Source organism: Centroberyx gerrardi, chromosome 15, assembly GCF_048128805.1.
Source record: "Centroberyx gerrardi isolate f3 chromosome 15, fCenGer3.hap1.cur.20231027, whole genome shotgun sequence".
NCBI lineage: Eukaryota > Metazoa > Chordata > Actinopteri > Beryciformes > Berycidae > Centroberyx > Centroberyx gerrardi.
Window position 1 is genome coordinate 28,564,460 of NC_136011.1, and position 25,903 is coordinate 28,590,362.

A 25,903-nucleotide genomic window follows, 5' to 3' on the forward strand; every position below is an offset into this window, starting at 1 on the left:
CAAGCCTCTGCCTTATTGTGATTGGTTGGCTGAGAAAAAAGCGGTTCACGTCACCCGGTGCTTTTCTGAAAAGTTCAACATTTTTCAACTTCTGAAAGTGCTCCGCTCTGCCAAAAAAAAAACGTCGGATGCAGCGCTTTGCCGCCTTTCGTGCGCCTTGCGGCTGCTTCACATTACTTTTAATGAAAATGCATCACATGATCCAGTTTGTTTGGAATAAAAAGAAGAAGAACTGAGTAGTTAGCATGAGCAGCGATAGCCACCATGGCTGAACAGATAAAGAAAAGAGCGCCACCTACAGAAACTCAAACTTCATCAACACAAGCTCCGCCCACACTGTTTGATTGACAGGTGATCTGTGGGAAGTGCAGTGCAGAAACACCACAGTGAGGCTGAGCAACAAAGATGGAGGCTGAAAAAAACAAAAACACCACAGCAATGAGCGCTTAGCAAATCAGTGAACTGGAAAAACTTTTATTTTTCAACAGTGTGTAGAGATATACAGTATGAATATATACAAACAGTGATTACATGCTGTGCCCATAATCTTACCACACTCTGTTTCCAATGCCACAGTTTCACAGTTGAAGAGAATAAAGTCTGTGAGGTTCCGGCACGGCACAGTTACATCACTGCAGTAATAACATGAATACAGGTAGCTGCCAGTATAAAGGGAACTCCACCATCAAGTGTTTTAATCAGGTGTGAAACCTCACTGAGTAAAAGAAGCAAGGATTCGTTGTGCATTCACGTGCTGGTGAAGTTAAATCCGACATCTGGGATTTCCAAATCGGCTGCTGAACAGCGTCGCATTCATGTAAATCATGAAAATCAAACCCAGAAGGCAAACGGTAAACAAACATGGACGTCTCATGCAACCAAATGTTAGTTATGATGGTTAATCTCCAAACTACATACAAAGCTGCATGTGTATTTAAGTGTTTTCTTACCGTTGGCTGACACAAAACCTGATTCTTCTGTCATGTTGAGAAGGTTAAAGGTGATCATTGCATCATAACTCATAACTTTGGTAGCAAAATTGATCAAAAAAAGCAGGAAGTTTTTTCCGATATATCCGACAGTAGTGAATGCATACTTATCGACCAATGTTCATCTGTCTGGTCTATGTGTGGTCATTTGTTCAATGTTTTTTTTTATTTTAAAACTTTTTTAAAAACGTCCTTCCTTCCTTCCCTCCCTCCCCCTCTCCAATTTTGTCTGTGTATTATTAATATCTAGTATTAAAGCTCAGCAGATCTTCCTTGTCTCCCCTTTCCCTTGCTCGCCTGCTAATACTTCCTTCCTTCCGTCCTTCCTTCCTTCCTTCCTTCCTTCCTTCCTTCTGTCCTTGCTTCCTACTGACAGTGGAGGTGGTAGTTGAGTTTGGCTCCTAGTCTGGTTCCTGCCAGGTGTTTGCTGAAGGCCTGGTCCATCTCCCGGCTCTGTTCTGGTGTGAAGTGGTTCCTCCAGTCTCCAACCTCACCTGCACAGGAACCAGAATGTCAGCTGCAGTTTGGTTTTTAAACAGGAACAGATACAACAACGTTTTTCCTTTAAAGTTTTTTATCTCCCCTTAGTACTATACAGACAAATATTCCCTGGATGTTACACACTAATACCAAATTAGTATATTGTAACACAAAACTCTCGTATCTCTCAATCAACTAGTTACCACACTGCTCCTTGTAACTTCTGGTAAAAGAAAACGGAGAAAAACCCTTTGCAAAAGTGCAGCCGTTAACATTTTGCAAGATGCAACGTTATGTAAAGGAGTTAAATGTTCCTTTTGAACAGTTTTGTCGTGTGCTGTTGTCTCTGAGGAAAAACTGAAACCTATATGATCTAAAATGCTTTTCGTTAATTTTAAAGAGTAGGTGTCAAATTTTTCAAAGCACTTATTTTAGAATGCGACTATTCAATTTCACTTTATTTTATTCCATCTGCGTTCTCATAGTGGAAAGGAACACAAGATAATACTGTATGCTACAAAACCTGACACACGCACACACGCACACACACACACACACATGTATGTTATAGAGGATTTTATGAAGTGTAATCCATATCATACACAAGGCTTCCTATGTCAAAACAACAAATCCTCCCTGCACTGACAGGGAAATCTCGGTCATATGAGTGTGGTAACGTTGCTGTAACGTTACGTCATTCTCCGTGGCACAGCGAGAGGAAAACCGCCTGCTGTTTACTTAGCGTTACACACAGAGACTGTAAACCATAATCTACTACGATACCGTAAACCACAATCTGCTCAGATACGGCAAACTAGGCCTTGACACACAGGAGCAAAGTCAGCAGCTGCTGGAGATGAAAGGCAGAAGCCTGCAGTGTCGCTGTGTGGAAACAGACTCGGAGAGATAATGGGTGATGAATTCAACCAGGCTGTTTATCTCAGGATGGGGACACAATACAGCTGCGGTTCTCCAACATTTCGGCTTGTAACCCTTAAAGGTCCCATATTCTCCACTTAGTGTTTTATTTTGTGTCTTGAGGTCCATTCAAAGCTGTGTGTGTGGTGTCATGAACCAAAAACACTCTCAATCCATTTCTACACGTTCATTTCCCAGCATCTCTCTGAGCCTTACCAAGAACAGGCCGTTTCTGTCGCCGTGTCTTTAAGGCTCATTAATATTAACGACCCCTCTGTTCCGATTGGCTAACCGTTTCGAGAGCGAAACGTGAGACGCCGCGGCACGGCGGCTACAGGTAGGGAAAACTCTCCGGTAATAAACGATGACGACCGCTCGACCGCTTTGAAAAAAACACTTTGTTAGTCTATTATTTCTTACAGAAATGATAATGAGCGAACCTTTGTGACGCCACAAAGTTACGGAAGTCCAAACGGCTCGTTTAGAGGCTCGCTTTTCTAATATGGATTGTGTGGATTTAGTTTTGATACTTTCACCATGTTTAGATAGACCATCCAACTCCTTTATCATCACAGAGGCAAGGGGAGTCCTGCTTTACATGATATGGACCTTTAAAACGAAGCATTGATTACTTACAAGATCTCAAGGTTTCCAAAGATACCAAATATGTCAGGCTGAATTACAGGGAAATATGTAGAAAATGATGTATTTTTTTCATTTTTATGTAATTCATAAAAAATGTTGTCTTGGGTTCGAATATTTCACTCCATATAAACAGCTGTAGCTTCAGTGAAGTGTTGGAATGAGCAGATACAGAATATGCATGTTTTTCGATCTTTAAAGTCATAATAAAACAGCATTTTGAGAGCATCTTGCTTCCATAATTTGATGTATTTCTTGTTTAAACAGGACATTGGGGCGGGACATAATCATTCACAAGTGTAGACCAATGGGAGATCAGTTAGGGAGAGAAAGATGTTGGTACACGATGAGGTAATCGCTAAAGGTACACTGTTTTCCAGGAAGTAAAAGTAATGGGAGTTTGGTATAAAAATACAAGAAAATATAATGTTGTACAGTTTTTGGCATTTATTGTGAAACAGGTGTATATTATGACATGGAAAATTTTATGTCATTGTGACTTTAAAGCTACTTAAAGGGAACTGTAAGGGGAAATCAGGGTGCAATGGGTTAAAAAACGAGGAACTTGAGGATTACAACCCTAAGAAAAAAAAAACAGTCAATACATCTTTACTTGCTTGAGTAGTTTTAGAGAAGGTGAACCCACCTTTCCTGAAGACGACGTTTCCCAGAGTGCCGTGGGAGTGGGCGGAGCTCTCCTTCATGGCGGTGAAGGTGCTCGCCTCCGAGACCTGCTGGACCTGAGCCTCCGTCAGGCTGAAGCCGAAGAAGCTGGAGATCTGACGGACGCCTTCGCTCAGGTCCTACGGGACCGATAAGAGACACTGATCAGAGTCTGAGTCGAGCTTATAATAATTCTACCCAAAATTCCCAATCAATAATGAATAGAATTCACACTGTGCTGTTTCAATCTAAGTTTAATTAATCCTGCTCAAGCGCGATTATCTCAGACAGCACTGTTCTGATTTTGACAAAACTTGGAGGGATGATTCATTTTGTCATTTTGTGTTCTGGCGTTTAAAAAATACGCTAAAGATCAACATTTTTAACTCAATTGTGACATCTCAGACACTCTGGGTCCAATTTTTGATAAAACCTGGAGATGCAGTGAGACGCTCAGTGTGTGAACTACCTGTTTCAGCTCTTCGTACGTGACGATCATGACGTTGGGGTCGTCTATCCTCTTCTCCCAGGCCAGAGCGTGGTCAAAGTACGACCCCCAAGGAACTGCACACAGACAAACAGGCAGTTAGACAGGCAGTTAGACAGGCAGACAGACAGGCAGGCAGACAGACACAAACTAATCAGGAGACAAAAGGGTTTTGCTCTGTCTGTTAAACATTTTCCCTCCTGGTCAAAGGACAGTCATAAAACCACCGGAGGTTCTTGACCCCTCCATGACCCCTGTCCTGTCCCACCCAGGAACCTGTATGAATAAGAGCCGAGGATCAGAATCTAAAGCACCCAGCAAACATTTTGATCTTGAATAGTTGTTGATACGACGACCTGCACCAACACTGAAAATCTAAATATAGTGTAAATATAGTGTAAAAATGAAAGTTGAAGCTGCTGCCTGCATCGCTTTGTGAAATTGGGACTAACAAATCTTTCTGATGGTTTCCAAAGCCGTTTTTACGGAGCCCGGGAGTGGCCATCGGGAGAAAAATTATTTATGTCATGGCCACGATTTACTGTACTGTGCGCACGATATGCAATTCGAGCTCTTGTTTTCTTTTTTCGTGCGCACGAGATACAATTCGTTCCCTCGATCTGGTTAAAATGAGCCCTCGTTTTGGCACGAATTGCCAAAACGTGCCCTCGAAATAGTGATATCGAGCTTATAAAGAGTCAGTGCACATATTGGTGATTATGTTTAAATGTGGCGCTGCCCTGGGTGTGTTGCAGCACCTGGTTGTGTTTACATGGCCTGGGTTAAGGTTAAGTGGCTAAATATGTTGCAGTATTTGGGGGATTTGCCTATTCAGTGTAAACAGACAATGGATATTAACATACCAAATCCTTACTAGGCATATCTGCTGTAGTGGAAATTATATTATACCATTCTGTTTCTCTGCATGAAGCACTGTCTTATTTCTATGTTGTCCGCTCTCAGTACATTTCCACTGGCTTGAGACAATGGCTACTGTGTGAAGATGACCCTGGGAAGTCTAGCCCGTTTATCTTTGTTTTGCACAGATGTACCCAAATTGTAGGATGTTTCAAGTATAAGAATGTGCCGGACTTCTCATGACTCAGCTGTTTCTACTACATGATTATAAGAAGGGTGGACAAAGCTCATTGCTTCGCTCTTTGTCTCACACACTCGCTGGGTGGGCATTGCGCCTTGCCTGCAAGCAATAAAGATATCAGAAGGACAACTTCTCATCTCCAAGTCTCTTTATTACAGAAAACTCCCGCCACATCTGCAATACCTAAAAGGTTCCTTTTAAGTTGCATTTTTTCCTAAACTACACAGTTTAACGAAATCGAGGGAACGAAGTGTATCTCGTGCGCACGAATTAACTAAAACGTGCGCACGTTACAGGAAATCGTGGACTCGATATAACATTTTTTTCTCTCCAAATGGCCACTCCCGGGCTCCGTATGTTTTATTTTACAACAGTTAGTTCCGGTCGAGCAATTTGATTGGACAAGAGGCATTCCATGAGTGCTGATATACAGTATAACAGCACTGGGACGCTGTACTGTATGTATCACTCCGCTTCACAGCTGTTCTAATGTAACCTTGATCAGGTGCGTTCACACAGCGTTTTTTTGTGTGGAGAAAGCTCTGCCTGGAGCTTCTTGTGAGGAGAAATAAAAAGCGGATCACGACAACGTCATCTGATGTTAGCTGAGTAGCTGCTAGTAGCACTACAATACAGTGTTGTGCAACAAACAAATGCTTACCAGATATTCCCAGTACACGTCCACACAAAACTCTAACTTCATTCGCACCTAGTAGCGACAACGCAAATATGGATATATTTGACCTTAATTATGAACGGTCGGCCGAGGCGGAAGATTGGGAAGAAAGGAAGCTGAAATCGTCTGTGCTAACCTCAAAGTAGCCGCTAGCCTGCAGTCGGGAAACAGTTTACCTGTTGCTTGGCAACACTTGGTAGTGAATCCTGAGGGAACTGTTTTTGTTGGCGGAGACAAATAACAGACAAAAATCATCTGTTGTCTCAAATTACCATTACTTGATGAATAGCTTTGTTTATACAACTGTTGTATTAAAGCAATATCACACTGGAGGTGACGGCTGTGATTATCTTCAGCACTCGGCCTGCAGTACAACAGCACTCCCTCTCGTGTGATATTGCTTAAATATGAATGTATTTATTTATTAGTTTATTGATAGGGACAATGCAAAGGAACACAGTGCAACATCAACTTACAAACAGTTGATGCAGCTGATGTTCTGCATACAGAGATTAGAGCTATTGCTAGTTTCCAACTCCTGTTCCTACTTAGGCTTTTTGTAGAAAGAGGGAAATAAAGGAAGAAAATATAAAAGTTGCAGAATTTTTACTGTGCCATAATATTATACTAGCAAAATTCTGTGCTTTGGGGCTGATGCTGAACTTGAACTGAACTCGCCGTGCGTCACATGCATTCTGGGAACTTAAATGTTTTGTGAGAACACTGTACAGCCTTCCTGTTCTCTGGTCGGTGTTGGGGAATTACAGTTACAGTGGTAGAATTATAGAGCAGTGGTTCTCAACGTGGGGTCCGGGGACCACCGGGGGTCCTTGAGGGGGTCCCCCCAGCAAACTGATGAAGTGTTAAACTTCACCATTATTTAATTTACAAGAAGTTAACACAATTAGAGAATGTAGAAGAATGACTGTTTTGATCATAGTTTCTCTGTTATCTCTCTACCTACAATACAGACAAGGAATTCTGGACAAAATCATATCTAACAATAAAAATATTCTCAGATTTGAGTCAGAGAGACAAAATCTCATCAAATGGGGGTCTTTGCTGTGGCTCTAATGTGGACTAAATTAGGGTCCTTGATATGAAAAAGGTTGAGAATCACTGTTATAGGGGACAGTTAAGTCAATTTTATACGTTGCACAAGAGACACCAGACCAACCGCAGTTCAGCGTGGGAGGGAAAATGTCCACTATTGTAGCTCAACGGATAGAGAGAGGCATTAACACTGCCAGGTTTGATTCCCATTGTGGCCAAGAAGGGAGTTTATGCGCTGTAAGGGAATTTTTGGAAATAAATATGTCTATTATATGGCATAAGTCTACATGACGATGAACTTTCCTCCTCTACTGAGTTTGAGAAAGCCTGACAGGCATCAAAAACATTTTACGAGTTTCTGAACATCGTAAAACTAATGAACAGAACAACAGTGTTTCTTTCATCCCACTCGGCTTCAGATACTTCCAGCATCTCCGCAGTGACTCTGCCCACTCGGCTATACAAGCCTTTTATTGGCCAATAAACACAGATGTTTGCTCGCAAGGTTCAGCGGAGCCGAGGATTGTAAAGGCAAACAGCAAATGTATGTGCAAAAAACACAAAAAGGGAATTTCTGTGGTCGGGAAAGAACGATGCTGACGTCGTAACGAGGGGAAAAACTGTCTCCACAAAACCTGAGTCCAGTTAAAACTCTGCAACTTACAAATAAACATTTCAACTATTCAAGAAACTAAACAAGAGAGGCATTAAATTCCACTTTATTGTCATCAAATGCGATGTCCTCATCTAATGCTTTCCACAACCACCAAATTTGATGGTGGGATGGTGATAAATTTGGACAAGAGGACAAGGTACAAAATGTACAGACTCAACTCACATTTCCTCATTTCACTTGAAGAGTTTCAATCCAAAATGAGAAATCCACCATTTCAAAAACGTGACAGTTACTCTTACAGTGATTGACAGCACAAAATTGAAGTTATGGTACTTTTTGAAGGACAGTAGTAGGTAACATGAGAGATACTGAGATCACTTCAGGTGATGATTTTTCCGCCCTGAAACGGTCATATAAGATTTTGGAACACGACTTTTCATTTCTGTCCAGCATCTGTTTTTCAAATGAGGTGTTCATGGCTTTCACAGTTCACAGTTCAGGTTTTCTGATTTATCTCAACCTGGAAGTGATTAAAACACTTTGGAGGCTGAACTGAGTTCTGAGTTTTGGGGCCTTTCTGGTTTCAGCAGGACAGTTTTCTCTGGCTTAAAGGTTCTCTGTCTATCGCCTCCCATCGTGAAATATGAGTGGACTCTGTCCCAGGACGGGGCTAAATTTTGTCACTGCATGTGCAATATTTGCCAAAAGTGTTTTTGCTGGCTGGAGCTGAAGAATTTCATTCTAACATGAGACATCCACCAGTGATGCATCCTGTCACCAGTGTAGTTGGGTCAGTATTCAAAATCTTTGTCACTTTGTGAATAAGCTCACATGACGTTAAGCCTGGTTTTTACACGACTTTGCTGAATACTCAAGTCTGATTAGCTTAACTGGCAGCAGACGTTACTGCAGACAAACACTCTGCTAACAAGGGTTAGAAACACAGTTACAATATGACTTGTAATTTATTTTACTGATCAAAAGTAACTCATCTTACTGGATTTTGTTTATTGTTTATTGTTTGTTGTTGCTTCACCTTCTACTCTTACTAAAAAAAATATATATATACATATATATATATATATATATACTAGTCCGTACCAGGGGATGCTAGTCCGTACCAGTTATCTGCGCCGAGTTGTGGCGCGCCACAACTACGTGCAGACTTGGCAAAAAGGCGCATAAACAGCGTAAATTTGGGAAAATGGAAAAATCAGCTCCGTCAGTCCCTGCCTATGCCAATGCTCAATGCCCATCTGCAGTTTGAGATTGACTGGCCAACCCGTTGAGGAGCAAAATGGATGCGGACAGACGGACGGACAGAGTTTTCCTCATTTATAGTAGGATAGTAGGGGATATATATATATATATATATATATATATATATATATATACATAAAAGCAGGACGATGTGCAGCGAGCCTCCGTCAGGGTTTATAATGACAGACTGGCTGCTCATCATCTCTTTACTATCAGATGAAAACCACACATCTCCAGGAAGTGAACTTCATGAACTGAAAGGAACTAGCCATATTTCCTATTGACAGCCATACAATTTAAAACTTGCACAATGTGTAGCTGGAAGGGGTTCCTGAACCTCAGGGTCACAGAAGTTACTCAACCCATAGAGAATAATAATAATAATAATGTTAACCTACAGTGCATCTGAACAGTTTCATTACATAATGAGATATCCAGCTTTTGAAAAATGTGACGCCTGCTCTTATAAAATGGTTGCTGTATGTATGTATGCCTATTTTTGTAGTCTCTTGCGTACGCACCGTCTCCCATCAGGAACTGGGAGTAGAAGGATTCCCAGGACTGACCGGAGGGCAGGACCGGGTTGTTGTTGGAGAAGTGGTAGAAGGAGACCAGGGTGTCTTTAGGGTTCCTGAAGATCACCAGCATCTGGACGCAATCAACACACACACACACACACACACACACACACATTCACAGAAGGCAAGACAGAAGAAAGAGACAGAGAGAAAGAAGAAAGAGCTGGGCCGCAAGAGAGACACAGAAAAAAAGAAAGAAAGAAAGAAAGAAAGAGTTTTTTCAGGACATGGTATAGCTTTGAACACCACCCTAACCTCTGATGACCTCAGATGGAGGCCGTTCCCATGTCAGTGTATGGGATGAAAATATACCCCCCCCCCCCCTCCCCCCACTGCCTCTGATGTTTTACGGCTTAGGGAAACACTTTACAACAGCTTGATCCCAGTCTGTGAAGCTGTGGAAACACACTGCAGCAACCTGAAGACTGTAATGTTACAGCTGCTTGTCGCTGAAGCTTAAAGGATAAGTTCAGTGATTTTGGACCTATGATTAGTAGACTCTTCATCCCTGTAGTTCTTGGACCCACAGACAATATTGGCTCCAGAGTCAGTTGTCCATTCTCTCTCTGTTGAGTCCAAATATCTCCAAAAAAACATCTGTGAAAACGATCTGGAGAGCGACCGACGTATTTCTCTCCGCGGCCCGTAAAGCAGCGGCACCGCACCGTTTCCACTCAGCGGATCGTCTTCTACCGAACTCTACTGTTTACGATCTGACCCGACCGTCCAGAACTAGATCACTCCGCCAGGAACCGCCTCTCACCCCACAGCGGTCTGTGCTGCCGCAGAGAAAAATAGTTCTGTGATTTCCTGATTGGTGAAAGTTGCGTAACGGAGGAACTGAGTCGTGTTTCCTCTCGACTCTGTGGAGACACAAACGGCTTTTCTGGAGATATTTTGACAGACAGCTGACTCAGGAGCCAATATTGTCTGTGGGTGCAGATATGGAAGATAATTATATATAGGAACAAAATCGACAATCTATTCCTGTAAACTTCAGCCGCGCACCTTTAAAGTCACGCAGCAGCTAAATGCCTGAAATGAAAATGTCATGCAGACGCTCTGAAAAGCCTCTTCAGTGACACCAACCTTAGTTTTCTTTGTGTAGAAGGAGGCGGGGATGTTGTCAGGATGCATGTGTGTTCCCAGAAACCTCGGCGAGGGAGTCCGGTCCATGACCTGGAGGAGCAGGAGGGGTTCAGGTGGTTACGGGACAGAGGGTTTCAGACTCTGGTGTGGGAACCAGAGTTAAACCACAGCAACATTAAACTGGGTCCCAAGTGAGTCTGGACAAACCTCGCAGCTAAAGGCTTTTGCCTGAACATTTGGGGTTTTGTATGAAGCTAATGTCTTCATCATGCTGTCTTAGTGTTCACTGCATGTAAGTATAGACATAAGATATGTTAGTTTCCAAAGTACAGGGTCAGTTTTATTAAATTGGCCTACAAATAGCCTATCACTGTGTAAACTAGAAGTCACTCAGTAGATCAAACCTCCAACACTCAACAATATTCCACCTTCAAAGCTGCAGCCTCTAACAGTTTATGTTTGTTTATTGTTTGTCTTCTGGATTTAATTTTCTGACCAAATAGCATGTGAATACAACGCTGTGTAGCGGCCGACATGGAAGTCCTCGATGTCTGACTTTCCTGCCAGCACATGAATGCAACATAAAAAAATGAAAATTGTCTACTGGTGGAAATCTCAGATCCAGATCATCACCAAAATCTAATAAGCTGATCCTTGGGCCGAGAGCGATCTGTCCACCAGGTTTCAGACAAATCTGTTTTTAACTTTTTGAGAAATCTAGCTAATAGACAGACAGGGGTGAAATCAGACAGGGGGTTCTTTGGCTCCGCCCGCTGAGGTTTAACTCAACCAATGAGATTATTTCTGCCTCCAGAGCAGCTGGAGTATTAGCACACATCATTTTACAAAGCCTGGTACTTCTTTAAAGAGTCTGAAATGCAAAAACAGCCTGAAGAAGAGCCGCTGGAGTTGAAACATGATGCGTTTTTTTGAGTTTCTGAGAAAGTTGGTCTTGTGTAACTGGGGAAATGTGATATTTTACACGTATGAAAAAAATCTGAATCTGAAAAAAAAAATCTGAAAAATCTGAAAAGCTGTAATGTGGCAATGGGAACGCTCTGAAGTGAAAATGTAGCAACTTCCCCACCAGGGGTTTCAGTTTGGAGTGAGGAAACTGATCTGAAGTCAGCAGACAGGAAGGAAGGAAACGATTGGTTAAGACAGGGATTAACGTCTGGGTTCAATGTTTCCCTTGTTTCCACATAGAAATAAATCACTTCTCCTTTGTTTCCCTCTCCAGGATGTAGCCAGTCAGCAAATACTATGCCGTTCCTCATGAAAAGTCAAATGTAAAAGTATATCTCTAGTGTCGTGACCTTGTTTGAGATGCTGGGAGGTGAAGTGTGAGGCTGCTGGTGTCTAGTCCACCTGAGATCCAGTCAGCTGAGCTCTCCTCATAAAGCTGATGTCTCATACTGTGGGTTAGATCTCTTGTTAATTGGCTTTTATCTGTCGAGATTTTACTAGCTCTAATGAAATCCAGTTTCTTGGAGTACAGGATGCTGCTGCTGCTCTCACTGAGGTGACACCAGAAGTGTTTTGCACTTTCACACCAGCCAGGCGAAGGATCAGGATAAGGAGTTTTATTCAGTTTTCACACCTAAAATGCGTACAAAATTTAACACCAGATATTTTCTGCAGGTTTATCAGCAGGAAAAACAGCAGTAGGATCACCAGGGAAAGTGGCTGTTGTAAAAATTTCACACTGTAAGACTTCCTTTGAGCAGCTTTTCTATAAAGCGTTGTTTCAAATGTGGAATATACGGAAGCGTAATGCATTCACTTGAGAAAAAAATTTGCCCTGTTTTTCTGAATTAACAAGATAATTATCTCAGAAAAACAGAGCAGAATTTTTTTATTTTTTTTATTTTAAATGCTCTGTTTTTCTGAACTAACGAGATAATTATCTCAGAATTCTGAGAAAAGTTTTCATGGAAAAAAAAAAATTCTGCTCTGTTTTTCTGAATTAACGAGACAATTATCTCGTTAATTCAGAAAAACAGAGCATTTAAAAAAAAAAAAAAATTCTGGCTCTGTTTTTCTGAATTAACGAGATAATTATCTCAGAAAAACAGAGGAGAATTATTTTTTTCCATGAAAACTTTTCTCAGAATTCTGAGATAATTATCTCGTTAGTTCAGAAAAACAGAGCATTTAAAATAAAAAAAATAAAAAAATTCTGCTCTGTTTTTCTGAGATAATTATCTCGTTAATTCAGAAAAACAGGTCCAATTTTTTTTTCTCAGGTGAATGCATTACGCTTCTGTAGGAATAAACACCAACTGAAATAAAATTAATTCAAGCTGTTATGGTTTTTAATACAAACGTCAAATGCTGGCTGCAGCAAAATCATTGCTGGATGTATTTTTAATCATCTTATTTTTAATGACTTGCTTATTTTATTGTTATTTGTTGCTCTTTCCATTTCTTCTTCATGATGCTTCAAAATTGTATATAACTTTGATATTTTCTTTTCTCTTTTTCTCTTTTCTCTTTCTAAGAAAAGCCTAACTACAGGAGTTGGAAACTAGTTACAGCTCTAATCTCTGTATCCAGAACATCAGAACACACTGTGATAATTTGTATTGTCCCAGTCTAATAAACTAATAAATAAATACAAATCATTTTAAATGCTTTTATTTGTGATTTTACTTCATTTGAATCACTTATTTCCAAATATACAGAAAAGTATCAAATAAATCCTCTGCGTTTCAGTCAACTTCAGTCTGTCTGGTTTTCTAAAATAATTTTCCGAGTTGCTGTCTATTATTAAAAATAAATATAATAAAATCTTGATCCTGGGAGACTTTAATGTCCATATTTGCTGCCCAGACAGCTCTTTTGTCATTGGGTTTTTAATAATCTCTACAGAGTCTCTCTACACCTTTACAAACAAACTCTTGCAGTCTTGATTCTACTGAAACTCTGGTTTGGATTCTGTTTTTATTCGGTGTGTTTTCCATTTAGTTTGTTTTCTTCTTTTTTACTGTTCACATTTTATGCATTGCTTGAGATTTGACCGCAGGACAACACAGCGATAATTAAACCATTAACACACAGCTGCTGACCGTAAAAAACTATTTTCTTGGTACACACACACACACACACACACACACACACACACGCAGAACCATGTGTTGCTATTTGAACAGTTGCCCATGTGCGGCCTGCAGTCCTTCAGATCTTCAAGTTTGAAGGAATCCCCAGACCAGCAGAGCAGCTGCAGCTACGTTAGTTTGGAAAATGAGATATTTTATTCAGAGAATTGGTATTCTGATCGTCAGAGTTAATTGGGGACTCCAGTCACAGTTTTACCTGCTTGAGACTTGACTTGATGCATGAAGAGAAGACTTGAGACTTGACTTGACTTGGGTTCTGGTGACTTGGGACTTGACTCTGACTTGTACTTTGATGACTTGAAAAGGTTTCTAAAGTCTTGACTTGAGATCTTGTGTTTGTGTAAATGACTTAGATTGAAAGTGATGAGATTTGTTCCAGCGGACGACTGAATTTAAATTCTGTTTTCTGAATTTGTATGGAATGATTGAATTTATTGAAGTTGAAACTGATTATAGAAATCAAACTCATGATGCTCTTACCAAGTTTTTATCCTATTAAAACCATATTGCATCGAAAAGTCCAAGTCCAAGCCTAAAGAACCATTTTCTAGTTCTTTAAAGAACCCTTTCTGTTCAGAGTCAAATGACGCACGTTAATGACATCACATGCAGCATGTTTGAGTTTTGATGCAGTAATTTACTGTTCTGTACTGAATTAAAAACCAAAGATAAAGAGGTTCATTTTATTCCAGAAGTAGATATCAACCACCTGAAAACAAACTATGAGTGCTGGAGGAAAAGGCAATGAAAGTCATTTTAGAATATCATTGGCATTTTTGGTTAACCTTAAAAATAGAAAACTCAAAAATAGAAACATTTTAGAGGATATAATGTTACTTATTAATCTTTTTTATGAAATATTTAACACTATTTCATCTTTGCCATTCAATACGCTTCGAGCAACAATTTTCTTTCAAAAAATGGATGACCAATTTCAAGTCTAATGAGAAAATTGGCTTGCAGCAAGGCATACGAAACTATACATGATCACAATAAAGATAAAACACAAAACAAACATGAAAGTCTAAATGAAAACAGAGCGGCGGGCGGGCGGAGGACGGAGCGGCCGGGGGAGCGGGTTGTGAGCCGGACAGATCTGGTTTATATAGTTCAGCATAAACAGGATGTAAAATCTTTGAAATAAACCTCTTCAAATGGTGAAGCGTTCACAGGCAGCGGCGCTCCGACTAACCGCTCTCAGATGGAGTGGAAATGTGCATCTGCTTAGTCTGCAGGGTGGGATAGGTGCAAAACTCCAAGCTTCTCCTCCTCTCTCTTATCTTCCTCCTCTCTTCCTCCTCTCCTCACACCTCATCATATTCCTGTTTCGTTTAGATCCATATGCAAAACCTTTCTACCCTTTACCGAGGCTGGAAGTAACTATTTACATTTACTCCTGTTACTGTAACTGAGCAGCTTTTTTTGCGTACTTGTACTTTTTTGAGTATTTTTCAAACTTGTTAAGTTATTTTATCTTGTGTCCAGACTTATCAAGCTTATTTTATGATTTTTTTTTACTGCACTGGCAGATCATTTTACCGGTTTCAACAAATGTGACTTTTTTCCAGGAGAATTTAACTTGTTCCAGGACATTTTCTTGGTAAAAGTGAAATTGTCTTGGAGAAAGTTTCTTGTTTCCAGATTTTCTTTATTGTTTTATGATGATTTCTTGAAAGAAGTCATATTGACATGAATCAAGTGAAATTTACTGAAACCAGCAGATTATCTGGCAGTGCAGTGAGAGAATTTGACTAAAAATATCATGAAATAAGCTGATAGATCTGGAAACAAGATAAAATCAGTGAAGTCAGTAATTTTCCTTCAGTCCATTTTAAATCCATCCATCACAGAACAGATCGTGTCTCTCCATCAGCAGCAGAAACTGGATCAACGTAAACTGACAAACTGTGGATCCATTCACAGTGAGAAGAGGAATCTGACTTTACTTTGTTTCTGCACTTTATTTTGTCGTTTCTAATGTTTCCAGTGAAAATAATCCAGTTTGAACTCTGACCTCTCTCCTTTTAGAATCACATGGAAAAGATCACAGCTAACAACGTTCTCTGTTCTAAAGAGGAACTCAGGAACTTTTACTCTGAGGACGTTTTAAATCACACACTTTTTACTTTTACTGCAGTAGATTTCTACACCCGTACTTTTACTTCTACTTAAGTCAAAATATCACGATATATCACTGTCAAATTAAGTATGATATCTTGGTATAATTAGCATAAACAAATGAGTCCATGTTGGAGACGATTCTTCTCCTCTGTCTCACTCCAGTAGTGTTGTTAGTTCTAGTGTTTCTCCACATTAAGACTACATTTCCCATCAGCCTCGTTGCTTCCTGCCCCCCCCCCCCCCCCCCTGAAGAGGATCAACATGTTGGAAGTGATTTCTCCATCTTCCTTTCCCTCCTTCCACCATCTGCTGCCAGAAACTCTTTCAGCTTTAGCTCCGTTTGCTCTGGAAGAACAGAACCTCTTCCTGTTTTGTGCCGTAAAGCGATCCAGCAGATTTCCCTCCAGATCCACCAGGTGGAGAAACTATGGAGGATGAGAGTAGAGGCTGCTAGAGGCTGACAGGCTGACCACTGATGGGCTGGTTTGTTTACAGTAATTATACTAATGTGTCAAAAAGATGTTAAAATGCGTCACATAGCACCTTTAATCTACTATTTCACACATCACCTCCAGCAGTGTGTTAGATATCATGTTGTAATAAAAACCACAGATCTTTACTGCAGTGGGATTGGCGGCGGTGACTCGACAAAAAGTGTGAAGACAGAAACACAAACAGTCTGTTTATCTGCCGGGTCTACCTTTCACTCACACTCTTTATCTCCCTCTAGAATAGCCACACACACACACACACACACACACACACACACACACACACGTCTGTAAACACACACCTGCTTGCATAACCCTGCTAGATGCTCAGCAAGTCAGCAGTTTTCCTCCCATCTGGTGAACATTGGACAGGGATCAGTCACTCCTCCACACACACACCTACATCCACACACACACACACACACACACACCTGTAAAACGTCGGGTCCAAAGAACTCTATCAGCGGAGGCATCCTGGATTCCTGTTTCATCCCGGTGGCTGCTGCCAGGATCTTCCTCAGCACTCCCACCATCCAGTTAAAACCTGCAGGAGCACACACACACACACACACAGGCATTTACATCTTTAAGCAATTTAAGCGATTAATTCGTCATATTTTCCTTCAATAAAATAAATACGTCATTCCCCATCATTATTTTTTATATCATATTGATCATATTCCACCCAGTGTAATTAGGAATTTGTTTTGTTGTCAAAGCCCTCTGAAACACAGATATACTGTCCAGATGTCACCAAGGGGGTCAGAGGTCAGGGGTTAGAGGTCAGAGGTCAGGGGTCAGAGGTCACCTCTGGAGCAGGCGGGGGGTCCAGTGTGCAAGGGCGGATATTTCATTTCACTGTTGGGGGGGACAATAAACAGAAAAATTTCTCAAGAGCAATTCCTGAAGGGGACACCAAAGGTGCCGCCAAAAGTACTGTTGTATTAAATGTATATAGAGGTCCATTATGAAACATTTCCATAAGCACTTCATTCCTTTCTTATGAAGATTTTATCAAATTGCCTTTGATATTACTGGGGTCTTTCTACTTGGCGTTTCGGTGCACTGAAAAATGATCGGATGTCTGTTTTTCTTTTCTCTGCCATTTTAACTGACTGGCTGACAAATACACACACACACACACACACACACACACACACACACACACACACACAGCATGCAGGTTATTTACAGTAGTAGGTGAGATGCAACACCCATTAACTGAACTAAAGCTAATATATGCCTAATTAGATTTTGTTTTCCCGAAAAAGCAGATCTCTAATGTTTTGCTGTCAATGTGTAAAAGTCCAGAACGCTATGAAGCCTGCCAGAAACTTACTTATATTTTAACATAATGTTTGTTGTAATTATGTCTTTTTTATTAATTAAGTCTTCATTTATTTCCAAAATTATGAACAAAATAACATAGTGGCAGCCATTTTACATGCAGTAAGAAAAAAATAATATACTTAGAACCTAATTACATAGGGTAAGTTAATCTTAAATATTATATTATAGAAATATTACTGTTACCATCTACAAAAGATAAAGTATTTTGGTATGAAAACCCGCATTTTAATTTAACCAAGTATCCTGTATCATAAATACATGTCTGGCATTTGTAACAAACCAAACCGCTTGAAAATCGGTCGAAAATTCAGTGAGTTATGATGATTTTAATTGTGGACAGACCTCCTGCCTCCATACACACACATGCATGAGGAGACGCGGCTCGTGCCAACACGCTGACGCACAAGATTCAACCGCGAGGTAATGGAGCCAACAAAATGTAGTCTGGTTACAATTGTGAATGTGTTTTATCCTATTGAGTGGTAGAAGTAAAGAAAAATGTCTGACACATCCTTTGTTTTAAGTTAACCTTTGCAAAGTAGCTTCTTACTGGAGGTCTGCCACCACTGACACACTTCCAGAGATCCTCCACACACACTCGTACCGAGGGCTGATGTGTGTGTGTGGGGGTTCGGGGAGGCAGGTAGGCAGTGGACCAAACCACTGTGAGGCATATGAGGGGGGGACGCAATCTTTCGAAACTTAAAAACGCATTGTTTTGCGTCTATAATTAGCACAAGTGCTTTCAATGCATATTATTATATTATTTAAAATTATATAGTTATGTTTACAATGATATATTGAGGGGGACAACTCTCTGTTAGTCCCAGGAAGGGGGGGTCCGGACCCCCCTGTCCCCCCCGTGATTTCCGCCCCTGCCAGTGTGGGATGAACACAGGCTGTTAGGGGAATTTGACCTGTTACCATCAGGCCGCTCTTCTCTCAATGATGGAATGGAGTCAGTCAGTCAATCAACCAACCAATCAATCAATCAATCAATCAATCAATCAATCAATCAATCAACCAATCAATCAATCAATCAAAACAGCTACTGTCACTCTACTGCAACGTTGAGGAAACTGTTGAGACACTTAACCTCTGTCTCTCACAAGCTAACAGTGATAATGTTATGTAACGTAACAAGTGTTGGGTCTCACATCGCGTAAGAACCAGGAGCCTCGTCCGGTTCTGGTTCACACTACTCTGACTGAATCCACACTCAGATTCTGTCGTCAACACCTGAATGTTTCAGGTAGTGAGTTCAGAAGGATGACGGCTGTATTTAGCTGCAGGCTGGACGCTGCCACTGATTCTCTCTACTGCCTGACCAACGCTTGACCCCGCCCCCGATTTCTGCAACAGTCCATTTCTGAAATGCCAAAAAAATGGATCTGGATTGAACAGGCAACTCCAGACAAATTGTGCTTCCAGAGGCCGGCAGTGCAACAAACAGCATTCAGTGAAGTGAAACAAGATTACGAAGCAATAAACAGCAGTAGACCATAAATATGAGCATGTACAGGTAAAGGTCGGGCCATTCCTCCATCTGTCTTCTGTGTGACTAAGGTTTCAGATAGCCAGTGTCTCTGCCAGTCTGGTATGTAATGCTGATTTAACTTCCTGCAAGATTAAAAGTGAAAGCTGGATGGGTTAAAAAGGCCCATTGGCTAGACTAGAGAGCAGACACACATACACACACATACACTGCCTGTCAAAAGTTTGGACACACACATTTTTATTTATTTGTACTATTTTCCACATTTTAGAATAACAGTAAAGACATCAAAACTATGAAATAACACAAATGGAATTATGCAGCGACCAAAAAAGTGTTAAACAAATCAAAACTATCTTATATTTTAGATTCTTTAAAGCAGCCGCCCTTTGCCTTGATGGAAAGGCAAAAGGCTTTGGAAAGAAATTCATACATAGGATCAACTTCACTATTTATATTTGTCTAAGAAACTCATTTCAAGCATTTAAGCAGAAGCCTTTAGATCCAAATGGCTTTAAGAGAATGAGACACACAGAACATTCAGTCAGGTGGGTCAGCTGTGTTCTTCAGATGCCATTCTCCACCTGTCCACCAGATGGCCTCGGACTTTCCTCCCTCCACACCTGCCCTGCATCACCCTCGTTAGCCCTGTTACCTTGTTCCCCTTCACCAGCCTGCTTTCTACCTGTCAGCTCCTGGACTCATTTCCCCGTTAGTCTGTGTGTATAAATAGTCTGTGTTGCCCTGGAGTGGTGTCAGTTCGTCTGTTTAGTTACCTGCGTTGTGTCTGTTTAGTAGGGGTGTCACGATTTCGATTCTAAACCGAAAATCGATCGACATGAGTGTTCGATTTCGACCTTCGAAATCACAAGCAGGTTCGCGATTCTCCCAGTATTTTTTTTCTCTCCACCCCTGTCTAAAAAAAAAAAAACCCAACAACATTTCAATGACGACACAGCGCCCGTCATTTTTAAATCGTTTAAAATGTACCAAAAACTGAAAATCAAGTTATAAGCTTTGTTTTATATATACTTCAAGTTGTCATCGATGAACCGGAACCAGAAAATACCGTATATCTGGTGACACTGAGACGTTTGATTTTCCCCGGGTTTAGTCGTCCTCCACCGGTAGCGTTAGATCTAAAAATGGCTTCGCCGGCTTTTAAAACCTTCAGGAAGCGGTCAGATTGTGCTGTGAGACAGAACCTGACCCGCCGTATGTAGTGGAAAGTTACGAAGACATTGTGAGTTGAAGTCTTTTGATTGAAATCGCTTGTTCTTGCTCGATAAAACAAGACACAAGATCACCTTCACTAAACAGCGGGACGTACTTGCTCTCACCGCCGGAGACGGACGCTGTTTTCCGGGAGGCGGTGCGCCGAAGAGTCGGTAGGAGGACCGGCCGGGTCGCCGCGACTTTTATCCATATAAGTTTGGCGAGTTTTATTGTCTGATCTTATTACTGTGTGGGCTGAAGCGCTGGAGATTTTGTATGTATTTTGAAAGCTTATCGTTAGCCAAGATAGGAAGGATCTGTTTTGTTGTCATACTGTGAATGTTGACACTTCAGTAAGGAGACGCCCTGAATCGCCTTGCCATGTATTTGGTACCAAATTAAAGGGAAAGTTGTGTTTTTTTAAATGGAAAAACTTTGACAAAATGTGACCATATGGCCTTAGTGTGGTACATTCCCCCCCCAAAAATGGCAGTTATATCACACTTGATACCATCTTTTTAAAGAAGAATTTGAAAATGTAAGTGACAGTTGTCAGGGCATAAAACCAATGATCTGTTGATCTTTACAAATCAAGACTCGATAGTCTAACAATGGCATAGCCGTCAGTGCTGAAATTTGTTTTTTTAAATCGAATCGTGACCTTAAAATCGAAAGTCAAATCGAATCGTGGATTTGGAGAATCGTGACACCCCTACTGTTTAGTTACCTGCTTAGTTACCTGTTCTGTTTCCTGAGTTACTTGTGTTGCTTCCTGTTAAGACTGTTCCTGCCAGGTTTGGACTCTCGGTTCCCTTTGCCTGTCGGCCAGGTTGAGTTTTGCTTTTTGGTTTTCCTGTTTTGTACTTTGCCTCAGTTCTTCATTAAAGCTTCTTGCTTCAGAAAAGCTCTCTGCCTCGACTGTCTGCATTTGGGTCCTAATCGCTGCCCCTTGACATAAACAGCACTGTACTCGATCCCCTCTATCCCCATACGGGCCCCTGTCCAAATGGGCCCCTGTGCATGGAGCAGCAGAATAGGGGGTGTGTGTGGGGGGCAGCAGACTGTGTGTGTGTGTGTGTGTGTGTGTGTGTGTGTGTGTAATCTAACATTCCTCCAAAGGCGATCAAGTTGCCTATCTCCATGTCGCTCCTCCACCAGCGAGCCGGGGCAAAGCCTCCAAAAGTAAACACATCCCCGAAAGAAAACATGTCACATTCCCCAAACTCACACCGGCTGCAGGCTTTTCTCTCAGTCCGAAACCACAGAGGATTTTGTTATCTATAGGGAGGTTAATGGTGCTTTGTGTAGCAGCAATAAATCATTACCACAATTTCGAAACATTAGTAGAAGTACCTTAAACAAACAGCCAGCAAAGCGGTCTGTGATGCTTTATACCAAAGGAAACCAAAGAGACAAGAGAGGGAAAGATGTAATGTTGAGTCCAGCTTTCTCTGCTCACTGTAGGAGACACTTACTGTATGTATTTCACTCTTAAATTTCAATTCACCCTTTCCTGCGTGGAGAAGATTTCCCACCAGTGAACAAACCGACAGCAGAATTTAATTTGGACAAACAGGGAGAATCTGCAGCGTCTCAGTGGAGATGGGACGCTCTGCTCTGCTGCACATTTTACTTGGATAGTCCAGTGTTGAAAAGCACATGTTCCTTGCCTATTTGCTGCATCTCTACAGAGTATGTAACCCGAACCCTGACTTTAGCCTAACCCCATCCCTAAGATTAACCCTAACCCAGACCAGGGGTGGACTTAATGATTTGGGGGCCCTAGGCAAAGGCAAGCATGGGGCCCCCTGAATTCCAACTCTCTCACTTTTTAATCCATCCTTTCTATACATAAACTTGGGTAACAGTGCTTATTTTATTTTTTTTAACTTCTCTCTCAACTACTGATGCAGTGGCAAAGAAAAAGAGCTTAAAGTCAAGTGGCAAAATCTCACTAGAAGTTGTACAGCCCACTATGGCCTGACTCAGTAGTTGGGGTTGACCATGACTCAAGATTGAAATAATTTATTGCAACAAAAAGAGGGGAGTTTTTCAAGAAGTAAATTGATTTAAAATAAGTTGACATTAGTTCTATTCTTGTCTTTTCAGGGACACATTATAGTCGCTTGATAGACTATCCAGATGAAGTGTGACCTAAAAAATCTTGCCTGCCTGTTTTTATTTGCACGTTACTTGTTGTCTTTCTACTGTTTTATAACCTGCATTGTTTTATGTACTTTTTACTGCTGTGTACCTTTTTCTGTTACTCTTTGTTCTATATAACCTGTACTTGTTTTTGTACTTTATCTTATCTGTCTATTGTTTTTTTGGTGGTTGTGAAGCGCTTAGTAAATTTGTTCTAAGAAATCTGCTATATAAATAACATTAAAATTATTATTATTAACGAAGTTTAGCTCACTTTTTTTCCCCACCTATTTACAATTATTGATAAAAGCACTATTTTCTTCGTTCAATCGGTATAGATTCAACTAAACACAATTCAGTTGCACGACTAGTTTTTTTATATATATAGTCAGAATATGCTTTGTTGGCGTTCATTTATGTGCTAGACGTTAAAAATAGTTTAAAATAAAAGCCAAGTCGGTCTCTCTTTTATGTGCAGAAGTTAGAAACCGCCAGACAGATGTTTGTGGGTCGGTCAAAGTGTGTGCAACAGCAAGCCGAGTCCAGTGAAAGTAAGGAGAAAAAGAAGAAAGACTCCTGGTGGACATGCATAGACTTCATCAGGGTAACAAGGAGTGTAACCATATAGCAGTAAAGTCCAAAAAATAAAAACAAAATCCACTGGACTTTAAAATTGGCTAGTCATCCGAGAGGCTTCATCAGTTCTGTAACAACTCTTCAGTTTTACGTCAACTCTTCAATTTTAAGTCCAGTGGATTTTGTTTTTATTTTCATCTCACTACCTGGATGGCTGAAATCCAGGAAATGAATCTACATAACAGTAAAGGTTTCTTAATTTTGGCACATACAAAAGAGTCTTTGCTTTCTTTTCTTTCTATTTACTTTCTGTATTTGTGTGTGTGTACCGTGTATTTCTTACACGGTGGTCATCTCTGTTCCTTTACGAGCATACTGTAAGTTTTTATGGAGTAATGTAGCGCACTTTGATCCAGTTGTGAGGTTTACAGTAGGTAGACACGGGGAAGTCCTTGTAAAAGTCTTCATTTATCACAACTAAACCAACTAAACCACATTAGTGTGAGGCACCAGAGAAAATGGAATAACGGAAAATAATGACCAACTTGTTCATCTACCAGCCTTAGTGACTCAACCACTTTTAACTATTTTACCATTTTTATTTTTCCATTTTCTAAGGATACTTTACACGTCTGCAGGATGAGTAAACTCCCTCACCAGCCATAGCCGAAATTTACCAGCATTAGTCATTTTTATCGGAATTTCCTGTCTTGTGTACAGCTATTGAAAAATAATATTACGATAGAATAGATTACTTAGTTGTCATTCTGTGCACTGTGGTTTACACTGGGGTTTATCTGATTCATTCATTAAAATAACTCAGTTTTAATACTTAATGAGATATTATTATTGGAGCTCACTGCAGTTTACTGTGTTTGCTATTTTGTTGAGAACATTTCATTTAATTTCCACCTTTCACATTTACATTTTGGGTTTAGCGTATGCTCTCTGACTTCCAGTGAGGTCAACAGTAAAATAAGCCTAAATTCCCAGATCACCAAGCAACCAATAGTACGGAGATGAAAGGTCAGAGGTCACAGCAACCAGACAATAGATGGAACAAAATATCTCCTGTGACTCTAGAAGGATCATGATGATAGAGAAGTCTTATAGGTAAAAAAAACCCAAGACCCAATAATTCATTTCTGACGTTATTTTCCCATTACAGGCTCCCCAGAAGGTACTTTTTTATGAATAAAGTTTTTGGTTTCATCATCGTTACTCACCGCATTTCGGATAAGCCACCAGCATGATGTCATCCTCCCTCGCCTCAACGCTCTCCAGAGCCTTTAAGTGATCCTCGGGACACATGATGCTCGGGTACAGCACGCCGTTGTACCTGTACAGCTTCTCCTCGTCCTTAATTTCCTTCGCCATCTGCATCTTGGACTGCACCTTGGCGAGAAAAGCGTTACTGCTCATGTTGCCGTTCATCCTGTTGTTCTGTAGAACCTGAACAGATAAGAAACCCTGGCTTCTTTTTCTTCTTCTTCTTCTTCTGGGGTTTTGCCTCCGTACAGCAGCGCAATAGTAAAAAAACAACAACAATAAAGCAGGACAAGAATACAAGAGTACTGCAGTAAAACAGTCCAAGAGTACAACAGTAAAAAAATAGGAAGCTGCTATCTGTGCAGCTGAACCTCCATATGCTGTTGCTCTGTGAGCGAGCGAGCAGCACTGAAGAAAGAGAGAGAGAGGGAGAGCGGGACAGAGTGTGTGTGTGTGTGTATGTGTGTGGGGGGTGTGTGTGTGTGAGTGTAGTAGTAGTAGTAAAAGGAGGAGGAGGCATCAGACCCCTCCTACTTAAGTCGCACACTCACACACACACACACACACTAACACACACGCATATATATGAGTTCAAGCGACATGTGGAGTTTCCTTGTTTGTCAGGAAGTGTGTGTGTGTGTGTGTGTGTGTGTGGAGGTGTGACTGATGGGAGATGCCTGTACAATGTTCAGCACAGATGGGAGGTACCTACTGAATGACTGACTGCAGACTTCCCCCCTCCCCCCCAATTCAATTCAGTTGCAACAAAGTGAATCACATTCACAATAAAGGCAAAAGTCGTCACTTTGCGTCATCTTGTATACCACAGATTAGCATCTCTGCCATTTGGTTTGTAGTCCAAAATCCCTATGGAAAATATGAATGGGCTTTTTGTAAAATGCCAAATATAAGGGCAGTGTTGAACGGATATCCATGAGATTGTGTTTTGTTGTGGGGTTAAAATGCATCCACCAGCATCACATTTGTGACTTCTGATCTTTTAGTTCCTTTTAATATCAATTTTTGCTAATCAGTGCTAATCATCATGGAAAGTGGACTGCAATAGTAATGAGCAACTTCGTTTACCTCTCTTTTACAAACATTTTTCGTGTTTTTTTTTTGTAGTTCGATCTCCTACATTCAAATTATTACGATTTTAATAGTGTTGCATGAACAGTTAGTCATATATATTTAGCCAATCACTTCAAACCACCAGATAGCTAGCTAACAACAGTTGTAGTCCTCTTTCCCAAACTATTAGCATCTTGCTAGCAACAATCAATATAAAAGGTAATGGCAGGACAAAAATGCACAAAGATGATGTTAGTTGATGTATTTTATTTCATGGAACAAAAGGTAGTGTAGATAGTAAAGCTCTGTGCAGCACAGACTGTATTTTTGGCTTTTCTTGCAAATCCCAAATTTGCTTTACAGCCAACAAAATTACATCATTTCACCTCTCTATAGACAGTTATAATGATCTACAATGCTCTTGTCTTCTTTTGTTTTTCTTTCTCTTCTTTCTCTGCCTCCTCTTTTCTCAGTGTGTGTGTGTGTGTGTGTGTTCTTGTA

General features: G+C 40.7%; 1 protein-coding gene across 1 annotated transcript; it reads right to left on the reverse strand.

The window, feature by feature from the left end:
- Nucleotides 1-494: 494 nt before the first annotated feature.
- Nucleotides 495-24,650, reverse strand: sult6b1 (sulfotransferase family, cytosolic, 6b, member 1). Its single transcript, XM_071919333.2, has 7 exons — nt 24,289-24,650; nt 16,713-16,825; nt 10,551-10,640; nt 9,405-9,531; nt 4,162-4,256; nt 3,676-3,832; nt 495-1,483 (listed from the first exon to the last, which is right to left on the reverse strand). The coding sequence occupies exons 1-7, from the start codon at nt 24,494-24,496 to the stop codon at nt 1,356-1,358; spliced, it is 918 nt and encodes a 305-aa protein (XP_071775434.2). The 5' UTR covers nt 24,497-24,650; the 3' UTR covers nt 495-1,355.
- Between the last annotated feature and the right edge of the window lie 1,253 nt (nt 24,651-25,903).